Source organism: Trachymyrmex cornetzi, unplaced genomic scaffold (genome assembly GCF_001594075.2).
Source record: "Trachymyrmex cornetzi isolate Tcor2-1 unplaced genomic scaffold, Tcor1.1 scaffold43, whole genome shotgun sequence".
Lineage (NCBI taxonomy): Eukaryota > Metazoa > Arthropoda > Insecta > Hymenoptera > Formicidae > Trachymyrmex > Trachymyrmex cornetzi.
This window is the reverse complement of record NW_017299069.1, coordinates 726,524-738,255: the sequence shown is the minus strand read 5'-3', so window position 1 is coordinate 738,255 and position 11,732 is coordinate 726,524. Positions and strand designations below refer to the sequence as shown.

General features: G+C 33.9%; 1 protein-coding gene across 1 annotated transcript in view; it reads left to right on the top strand.

The window, feature by feature from the left end:
- The first annotated feature begins 2,742 nt into the window (after positions 1-2,742).
- The window catches only part of PsGEF (Protostome-specific GEF), a 26,477-nt gene continuing 17,487 nt past the window's right edge, over positions 2,743-11,732 (top strand). Inside the window, exons 1-4 of the mRNA XM_018512803.1 lie at positions 2,743-2,982; positions 3,552-4,174; positions 5,456-6,216; positions 10,809-11,049. Of these exons, the coding sequence (XP_018368305.1) occupies positions 2,743-2,982; positions 3,552-4,174; positions 5,456-6,216; positions 10,809-11,049 (1,865 nt within the window). The remainder of the gene's footprint in view (positions 2,983-3,551; positions 4,175-5,455; positions 6,217-10,808; positions 11,050-11,732) is intronic.

The following is an 11,732-nucleotide window of genomic DNA, read 5'->3' as shown; positions in this document are numbered from 1 at the left end:
AAACCTGCTGCTGCTGCTGCTACTGCTACTGCTAGTGCTGCTGCCACCGTTTTTACGCGCTGCTCCGGACGTGATTCCGACCGCGCGACTTTTCAGGAAGTTTCCTTCAGGGTCAAGATCAACCTCGAGATCAGGATCTCCTAAATATACATTCACTTTCTTTTCATCTTAAATGGAGATTTAATCTAGAATTTATAAAGGAGTGATATTAAATAACTGAAAATATGTATTTATGATCTAATAATCAGAGAAAGATATACACATGTATGTAAGATGTATACAGTGAGAGAGCAAAAAGTATTAATTAGCAATTTTATGCAATAAATACATTCTGTTCTAACATAAATAAACGAGCTTCGCATGTATTCCTAATTTTAGAAGTTAAATTTTTCGTCTGTATGCATACTTTTTGAGCATCAAACAATACAGTTTTTTATTTTCGCTTATTTTTCAGATGATATATTTTTTATAAAAAATTAATACACATCTTTTTGGTATATATAATTTTAAGAAACATACAATCTATTTTATTCTTTATGAATAAATTGTTAATTATCCAACAAGAAATGACAGTCAATTAAACGTCGAATTGATGTTGAAATCATCGTATTTATATTGATTCAACATCAATTCGATGACTCATTTGTCGCTGCATAATATTTATTTTTTAAAAATGAAGTTTTTTTAAAAAACATTTCTCTGTACGATTACTGTACGATTTTTACGTGACATAGTCAACGACATATGCAATCCAGCAAACACTAACTAACAATAGCATACTCATACAAAACAACAAATCACGATAACGTCAAAATGACATTAAAATGAATTGGAAAATTACTTTTAATGATTATTTTGGAGACATTTTGACATCATTTTGATATCATAATGACTTGTTATTCTGCTTGGGTGATGGTTAGCATAATTTTCCGCTCAAGAATATAATTGTAATGTAACACACATGTATTACATTACAGTTATTATATTGTTACAGTTATATTGTTGAGTAGGAAACTATAACTAATGGTTATATTATTATTAATAGATGTTTGCTGGAAAATTATGAAATGAAAACAATTATATATTGATTGTAAATATGGTCATACGCAACTTAATTCGACTGCTTCTAATTTTCAAAACAATAAATGTATATTGCAAAGGATTTTTTTCAATGGGAACACAAGACATTAAAAAATATAATGAGGTATTAAAAATATATATATCTCTATTAATAAAAAAGTAAATGTATGTAAATATCATTAACACAAAATTATAAGCAATGGAAAAAGGATTAAAGAAGCATTGGAAAAAGAAAACTTGATACACCAAGAAGGCACTGAAAGATTAATATTATTACAAAAACCGACTCGAGATGAAATGAATTTAAATGTTCACGAAAATATTGGCTATTTTTAATCTGGAATAACCAAGTTATGTGAATATCATGTTCAAAAGAAAAATTTTGATTCAACCCGGCCGTGATGAACCAGCGCTCATGCGAGCTAATCGGATCAGCAATTTTGCAAGTCAGCGGCTACATGCGCAGCAACAACAACCACAGAGCCCAAACGAAACAATAATTCGGCCTGTACTATGTCCTTTTTTCCTCAATCGTTATTACATTCGATTCTTCTCGCTTACAATATTACGCTCTGGAGAACGAAAGAGAAAAAGGGCGCTATAATATATATCGGTATTCAGTTTTAGGAGCCGTTTAAGGGATCGTTAAGCATGGTGTCTAGGTGCAAGTGCTAACTGGTGAAACCGTCTTTCAGGTGTACGGCGTCTTTCACCTGTTTCGCTATTTCCCGTATGTCGTGACAGGTGCACGTCGCTATCTCTCTTTCTTTCTCTCGATTTCGTCGCGAGGTTTCCTGTCGCGTTTTGTGTGTCGTATACACATTTCTCCCTACATAATTAGACACAAGCGATCACCTCGCTTTCGGCCGGAAGACCGATAGGCGTACCTGACGAAATGTCGACCTTATCGAGACTTAGCAAAACCCAACGACTTTCCCATTCATGTGTATTCCCATACATTTCACGTACGCCGTACGCGTGCGTCATGGATTAATGACAGCTCAGCCCAGCCCTTGGACTTCCTTTGTACGAAGGAAATAGCTAGATTGGATGTGAAGGACTCTTTAATGAAATGTTATTACGGTGAACACACAGGGGAAAGTGACGTGTTGAGGTGAAAATAATCGCTTCGTGGCTTTGCGGTTTCCGGAACACTTGACATATATATTAGAGAATTAAAGGGATGGCAATTCACACATAAAAAGAACAGCCTAGAAAATTAATTATGTTTGACGTTGAGAAAATTCTCAATGTCTCTTATTATCTAGATTATTCTTTTTATGTATGAGATACACATATATCAATGTTGATTTTGAAGTTTCTTGAGAAAGACTTTTCTCCTACAGGAACGATTTTGTTGAAATATTTAAAAATTTAACTAAATACAGATCTCTCAAAATAATTTTGTTGAACCGTCAAAATATTTATGTAGAAAACTTAAGCATGATTACAAAATATTACAAAAAGTTTAATATTTTAGCAACTAACTTGAGTATCTTACATAATTATTTTGATAGTTTATAGGTTCAACAAAATTATTTGCAGATGTATCTAGTTAAATTTTTAGATATCTCAGCAAAACCGTGTATCAATAATCTCTCCAATTATTTTTAAAATTGTCCGTTATCATTCTCTCTCTTTCTTCTTGTTTAGCATTTAGAGATGTTGAAGTGGACGGTTTCGAGATCGTTGTCGACAACCAGTTCGACACCTCACGGTCCGCCCACTTTAAACAAGCCTCCTCGCCGGCCTTTCCGAGACTTGTCTAACACACCGCCGACTTCTGCTAGCTGCCGAACAAGACAGGTATCTACTCAGAATGCGTCGAACACATCCAGAACAACGCCGGCTCGAAAGAGAAGGTGTAGGAGTAGTGGAACTGACTTGAGGACATATTTTCAGGTAATAATAAACTCACTTTTTTTTCTCTTATACACTGAGAAAAAAAGTTGCTGTTTCAAAAAAATATTAGTTGATTCAACTAAATGTAGCAGTCACGGGCTGTCAAGCAAATATTTGTTAATTCAATTAAATATTTGTTAATTCAAACAATTGACATGTTTATTACAAGAGTTTGTTAATCTAAATATATAAATATTTGAACTAAATAATCATTACGAACTAAACGCATTTAATTAAGTTAACAATTTTTTTTCTCAGTGTAATAATAAATAAAATAGTAATACAGTTAGCAGTATCTCATACAGTTAAACAACAGTGTATTATGTATATAACGATATTTTTCAACACGATTAGATCCAAAATAGCAACTTTCAAATGATGCTATAGCAAAATCTATTTATTTTTTATTATTATACTTATGGCGATTTTTGATCAATATTTTATTAACTATAAAATAGCACAGTTTTCAGCTAATTTGACTGAAATTATTTTTCTCGCATGATTAGTGATTCTTCTAATAGCGTTTCTTTTTTTTAATGAAAAGACATATTGCTCAATGTATTTTACAGGCAACAAAGCCACATCTGAAGTCAAATAAACGCCAATCTATGTCACAAGCAGGAGAAAATTCCCCAGTGTCCGAGAGCTTTTATCAAAGCACGCCAAGAGTGGATACCGACATTGGACCGCTCACATATTACCCACCTGGTAGCAAGTGCTCCACCGCCTTGACTCTACCGACAGACCCCGCACTCTTCATGAACAGTTGCGCCAAGAACTTTCAGAGCGACAACGAACTGCCACAAAATGTTGTCAATGAGGCACGAGCGAATCTGCAGTCGCATGTTTCCGACTTTTTCCAGCAGATCTCGATGGCGACCAGCCCTGAAGATGTGATGGAGGCTGGTTCAATGCCCCTAGGGACAAAGACTAAAGTTTATTCCCAAAACGTCGAGCAAAAGACGCGGCTTATAAGAACGCCGTATTTACCAAAGTTAGCAAAGATAACGAAGATTCATGCTCGATGTCGGACACCGTATCACACTAAACTTGCTCAAGCAATCAGTCCCTTCAAGACGAAGGCAGCTCAGGGACAGACACCGCTCGTTGGAAAGCTGTCTAGTCTCACTATAGATCAAGACTTACCGAAGTATGAGAATATGGACAACACAGTTACGGAGGTGCTTCACAGGTAAGATAATAATAATAATAATAAAGTAATTGAATAAAGTGATGATTATAAACTCTTTGTAACGGGTATGAGTAGTGCGGCGAAAAACCTCTAGCTATTGGAAGAATTTTGTTAAAAATATCGAAATATAATATATTGGGTTGGAAAGAAAGTTTCTTCGTATTTTTTTAGTTCAAAATTGTATATACAATATCTTCGTCAAAAATGAATGAAATTTAAATTTAACCCTAGCTTTATACACTTGTTTTTTGCACGCTTAATATACACACTAGGGTCTCTGGGACCCCATTCATATTTGTTACCGTAACTTTCGTAAAAATGAATATATTTCAATTAACTTTTTTTCAATCGATGGAAAATTGATTAAGGAACAAGCCCATAATGTGTAAAAGTCGATAGAATTAAGAAATTTCGAGATAGGTTCAAAGAAGAAGAAAAATTTAGAAACGCGAAAAAAATCTTGATTTAGAAAGTTGCGCTGGAGTCCCGGGGACCCCAAGATGTGTAGCTAGAGTTAAAAAAAGGGTTTTAAAGCTTGAAATCTCTACTTTCGAAAGGTTACTATATTTTTTTAGTTTCTGTGAGTTTGGTAATTTTTACATATAAAAAACTACGAATTGAAAAAGATGAAAAATTTTCTTTTCACTTTGAGGGTCTTTCACGTGCTCAAAAAAAATTTACGAAAATTTTCGAGTACCTATCGGGAAAATTTGAAGCTTTCTCTACAAAATCATTTTTTTTTAAATGTTCCTATGATTTTTTTATTCCTGAGTTATTCGCGAGTTAAGTAAAGGAGCATTCTGACTTTGATTGCTCATAACTCCGATAAAAACCATCATACCGCAATTAAAAAAACAGGTTCTTAAAGCTGAAACTTTGTTCTAGCGAATGATATAATTGTAACGAAAATTTCGCGACAAACGAAAAACTTTTGCATAAAAACAAGTGAAAAAACTTTCTCGCCAACCCAATATTACAATTTCGTAAAATAAAATTTTAAACTCCTTTTGGTTCGTTGTATATTATCTCTGGAAATCTCATTGACTTTTATTACTCGATAAACAGAGGATAACAAACAGAAACTGAGTTGATTCTTGACTGCTATATTTTATATAGTTTTGCCTTGAGCGAATCAATATTGTACTTTCGTAAAACAATTACGATGTTGAAATTAAAAAAATTGTATATGAAATTGTATATGTGTATAAAGGTAATAAGAGAATAAATTTATTATGACAAATTTTCCAAATTAAAAATCATCAAATTACGATGTGTGTGCAGAGAACAAGAGGTAAACTTTGGAAGCAAGACCGTAGCGGAAATTCTTCTGGGTGACGCCGAGGAAAGACACAAAGTTCTGGAGGCGTCGTGCGAAAAACGGCCGGAATCGAAAATGACGGATCATACGTATGAGACTATCGCGGAGGTAGTAGAGGAAGAATCGCCGGCACGTAACGACAGCTCCATATCGTCGGTCAGTCAACTCCTGGAGGACCCTTCACCGGTGTCCTGGGCTTTCACGTCGCCTCTGAATGACCTCGATGGTGAGTTCACGTTGAAGAGGCAACGTGGCATTCGCCGGAAACGTCCGCGAAAGGACGGCGATAAAGTGGTGGACGGCAAACGAGCCAAGAGGACATGTAGTCCTTCGACGAAGGAGAATCAGGTCACGCTAGTCGAAGCCATCAATCCAAATGTAAAGAAGCTCGCATTGGAGACAGATCTTGATTCGACCTTGGACGAGAAGCATGTGCCAGCCACGAAAATGTCCTTCTACGATGTTGAAGATCGTAAGGAGGATGATATTAGTAGAAAGACCAGTTCCTGGGACCTTGACAGCCTCAAGTCGTCCATGATGGATGATCTGCATAGCTCGAAATCATTCGTCACTTCTGTGTCGACAACTCCGGAAGTCCCCTTGGTTGCGACTGTCAGAAGATGTTTGAAGTTCAGTCCCGAGGGTGAACTGCCGACGAGATCTAATTGTCGCGGATCGATCGAAATCGAGTGTTCTCTTGTGGCGGAGCATATACACGTTCGAGGTGAGTCCACATTTATATTTTATATGGATATTAATTGTGATTAATTCGGGAATAGTCACCTAGGGTATTTTTATATCTATATAATTAAATTTATATCCATAAAGTATTTAAATACTAATAAATCAGAAAATCGATTAGTAATATCCAATATGTTGTCAGATTTTAATTGGGGTGTAAAAATCTAAAGATTTTTTGAGGGACTACAGGTAATCGTTTACATAAGAAAAAATCAGATAATTATTCCCGGATTAATGGAGACACAGAAGAAAATGCAAATATATTTCAATCAAATTTAAAAGACACGTTTAAATAAAATATTGTGAATATATATCTATTAATATATCTGGATAATGGGACATAAATTTTATTAATACTAAATTGATATTAAAGAATAATGAAAAAAGGTAATAATTTTGCACAATGTTTTCTAAAAATAATTAAAAAGATACTATTGCTATATGCAATTTTTGCTGCAACTATTAAACATTATTTATTAAGCAAGAAAATTTATCTCTAAAGATAAAATTTCTTGCTTCTTTCTAACAATAAGAGAAATATTTGTTATTCTCCAATTATGTCTAGTCAAGGGGTAGCTTGCCACTCTTGCACACCCCTGAAATTTCGCTGCCACGAGACATGCGCCAGTTGTGTGTCGTGAGAGGAGGTGCTTCGAGGGCGCTCGGCACCCCTACACTCGGCATAATACTGTGCCAGTAACCCACAGACCCTCCCGGCGACTCAATTCCGGTTAGTAAGCCCATCGACATTGATCACCGTTGCGTTGTCTTTAAACAGTCGCGATCCTTTCTCGTTCTCAACGACGAGATTCACTTCATCGATTCGCTCTGCTAGTCGTTCTTTCCATGCTTGGAGCGAGATGCGTCGCATTCGGTCGATGCGCCGCTTGCTGACGCGTCTAGTAATCGTTTCGTAGAATCGGTTAATCATCCTCGGTTGCGGTTGTTTCTCGTGACAGCATAGCTCCTTCGTCATCTTTCGTGTCATCCAGAAATCTCCGTTTAATTTTTATATACGAGGGTGAGTTGACAAACGAAAAAACAATCAGTGCACAACGACACAATTTACCCTGGAAATCTCGTTCGTATTACTTATGCTGTGATACTTTTCGGTGTAAACATTTCCTCCATGGATATATATTTATTTTAGCAAAGAAAATATATCTACGTAAGGAAAGAGAATTATTTGCAGCAACAAATAGTGATGTGTGTATGTGCGTCTTTTCATTGCAAATTAAACCTACACGTCGGCTTATTATTGAGACTATTCGTTTAGGATTATTCGAAGCACGATGTCATGGTGCGTGGTAATCGCCGAAAAGTGGATCGCGCGATGCGAATCCTCGGCACGGATGGAGCCAGTGGCGAATGCCGCATCGGCCAGACGGCCTCGGGCGCAAGTAGTGAGTGCCGCGGTACAGTCGGCCGTAAGAGCGAGCCTGGAGCGTAGATTTTCCGGGATTCCTCCTGTCCGCAGTACCGTCGCACAATGCAAAATTTGCCACAATGTATATAAATGAACCAACATTTTTTATTCGACTGTATACACGAATATTTTATTTTTTTTTATTTTTAGACGGTTTAATTTAATTAAATATTAAAGTCTGATGTTATAATATACTAAAAGATTTTAAAGTCAATTTGTATGTATTTACATGGCAAACCTACTATAAATTAAATCTAAGTAGTAATTAAAGCAGTTTCAACATTCTAAAGTAATAAAATAATGACGCAATTTAATTATTTCTGTATATTATTTCAACGCGTCAAAGTAAAAATGAAAACTAACAAAGACGGAATTGTCTTTTTATCTAATAAACTAATACACTCTATATGTGCGTATAATATTAAAAATTTTTGTTTTTTTAATGAATTCCGAAATTATGAAACAATTACACAATAATTATTAGTATGCAAAGCTAGATGTTATATTTGTATTTATAATTAAATGAAAAACACTTTCACTGTTGTAAATCGGACCAATCATGCATTGTGGAAATTACTTTCGTTACTGGCTTCTAAAACACTGCCATAAATTATCACGGAAAGTGATAAAAGTAGTAAATATTAAATAATTTTGAAATAGTGTAATTACGGCAAATTAAAGTGACTACATGTCCAGATTAAATGTAGCGGAACTTATGATAATAAGCAAAGGAAACTAACAAAATACTCTGTGTACTACGGAGTTTATTACCGCACATGTTTAAGTGCTACACATATATCAATCTTGACAACTTCTTGGTTTTTCTAAAAGCCCCAATTTAAGGAAAACATAGCTATATAAAAACTATATAAATAACTATTATACAGCTGTTTTTGTAGCCATAATTAAAAAGCAGACGTTGTTACATTGTAATAAACTATGACTTTGATTATTGACAATGAAAATGTCAACTGGAAAGAGATTTGATTATTCCGATATGATTGCATATTCACTTTCTTATTCATTAAGCTTCCGTCTTCGTAATTCCATTCTATCATCGATAAAACCTAGGTGGGTAAATGGAATGCGAAGGTGAAATAAAAATGAAATAGGGCAAAGGTCGTAACAGCCTATTGATTCTTTCATTACATTATTAGACAGTCCCTCCTTAGCATGCGAATATAAATTAAAACAACGTCTGAAAGCTACCAAGGTGACTACAACTGTAAAATGTCCAATCCCGCATGCTTAATTCGTTAGTTATTGTAAAAAATATTCGTTAATTATTAACCCGGGAGTTTTGCCGTACACTTCCATTTTCTATTTATATCTTTTAATTTATTGGCTCTATTATATTTTTATCTTTACCTTAATGTTTGTTAATGTTTTTTCGTATATTATGCGAGAATAGATGACGTAAACACGCTTATATCTATATACATAAAATTTGATATGTTTGTAACGGTCGGTCTAAAAGACCGTAGCGCGCGTGCACTTACGTTAGTGTTTGTCGTCTCCGCCAGTCTCCGTAATTATTGTATTTTTATAAATAAAAAATAAAATTATAATTTTCTTATTATTTCGTTACATATCAATAATTTTAATAAATAAAAAAAAAAGATAAAATTAAAATAAAGATATATCATAAAATACATTTCCAGTAATTACGTTCCTTAATTTGTTTTTAATTGATTAATATAAAGCATTATCAGAACATTTTTTTATTAATTATTACTTATAGTAATTATAATCATATATGTATTCTAGTTATAACACATATATGTTTTTTTACATTTTAAGATTAATTGATTGATTGAGAGAGAGAAAGAGAGAGAGAGAGAGACCTTTATTTTTTAGAAATTACATAAATATTGGGTTAGGGAAAAAGTCTTTTTACAAGTTGGTAAAAAGACCTTTCCCTATCAACATCTTCGTTAAAAATGATCAAAATTAAAAAAGAAGGGTTTTAAAACTTGAAATCTCTACTTTCGAATGGTTACTATATTTTTTGAATTTATGTGAGTTTTGTAATTTTTACATATAAAAAACTATGAGAAAAAAATGAAAAATTTTCTTTTCACTTTGCAGGTCTGTAGCGTGTCCAAAAAAATTTAAGCAAATTTTCGACTATCTCTTGTAAAAGCTCAAAGCTTTCCCTAAAAAATCGTTTTTTAAAAATGTTCTTACGATTTTTTGTTCCTGAGTTACTCGCGAATTAAGTGAAAAGGAACATTCTGACTTTATTGATCGTAACTCCGTTAAAAATCGTCGCATTGCAATTAAAAATATACATTCTTAAAGCTGAAACGTTGCTCTATCAAGTGATATAATTGCCAATTTTCTAAAAATAGAATATATGGGTTATTAAAAAAGTCTTTTTATCATTTTGTAAAGGGACTTCTTCCTTTACAAGAACTTCCTAACTCAACATAAACTTATTACTTTTCGTAATCTTTACACACAGTTCTATTTTATTTATATATCACTGATATGCAGTGAAACTCTTTTCAACAAAGTCATGAATCTTTACATGAAGTTATTTTTAGTCCATTTGAAAATAGAATAAAACTTCTAAAACAAATAATATAATGTAATAAAGTATATATACATACACAGGGTGTATCTGAAATAACGTCCACTAATCATATAGTGCTATTCCTAATAAAAAACTAAGTCAAAAAGTTCTCTATCAGTTTTCGTAATATTTTTTTTTAGTTACTGAATGAGTAAAATGTCTAAAATCGACGCATATAAGACAACTTTAAGATATCTTTGAAAATTCTCTTTAAGAAACATCTTTAAAATATTTCACAAAGAACACTGAAAGATATTTTAAAATTGTTTTATACATCGATTTTATCTACTTATTCGGCAATATTTAGAAATTAATATCTCGTTAACTATTGCGAAAATTGCAAAATGGTAGAGGACTCTTCGAGTTAAGGTACATTCGAGGAGATGCTATTAGCGCTATTTGTGTCATTCTATCCTTGTTTTACGTCTAATAACTAATGAAGATAGAATGACAGAAATAGCGCTAATAACGTCTCCCTGAACGCACCATTAGTTTTTCGTTAGGACTAGCACTGTTATTTTAGATACATCCTGTATATATCTTTCATATTATCAAAATTTTATAATTCTCGCAGTGATAAGGTGCAAGGACTTGAGGAGAGCATACGAAGGACCGGTGCATGCGTACGTGAAAGCGAGTCTAAAGAACACCAGCGGCGAGGGAGTCGTTAAGAGGACCGCAGTTCACCGTGCTACGCCAAATCCGGTGTTTCGTGAGACTCTCGTACTTCCCTGCCCGGTATACAATAGTCACTGTACCGGTCACAGGCCCACGTCCCTGGACATCGCCGTCTGGCACCGGGATCGTCGTGCGAGGTGAGCATGCTCCGCGGAAATGAGAGAGAAAGAGAAAGAGAAAAGGGGAGGGGAGTTACGATACCTACGGTGCAAGAAAATACTGACGCAGATTAAGTTCGTAAATCTCGCAAGGCCGCGGCGAACGCGCTAAAGTTTCATGCGAATCTGACGTCTCGTTTCCGGGAGATTTATTTATTAACACAAGTGCCTCGCGGCTTTGTTACGCGAAGATTAATTATGATTTTCTCAGAAAATCCATACGTGAGAGGCAATCGCGTAGCGTGTTTAATGCATGATTAATTAAACAGCAACCCAAAGGGATTGAAAAAATTAGAATAATAATCTAATCCACTTTTTTTGAAATTAATTCGAGAAAATAAATTTTGAAAATAGATTTAGAAAATTAAACGAAATTAAATCGAAATAAATTTTTTCGTAAATTTTTTTAAAGAAATGCATTAGATCTATTTCTATTTAGATTAGTCATTATAATTATTATTTTATAATTATTATTTTCTAATAAATCTTTAATGTTATAAGATTTGACATGCAAAACTTTAATTATGCAAAGATAAATGTTTTTTTATTAGATGTACAACTTTGCGTCCGCCATTTTTTTTCCGAAATTCGAGGCTTTATTGTAAAAAACTGGTTATACATTTATGATTCAAAGTATTGTCCATCGCTGGCCACTACTTTCT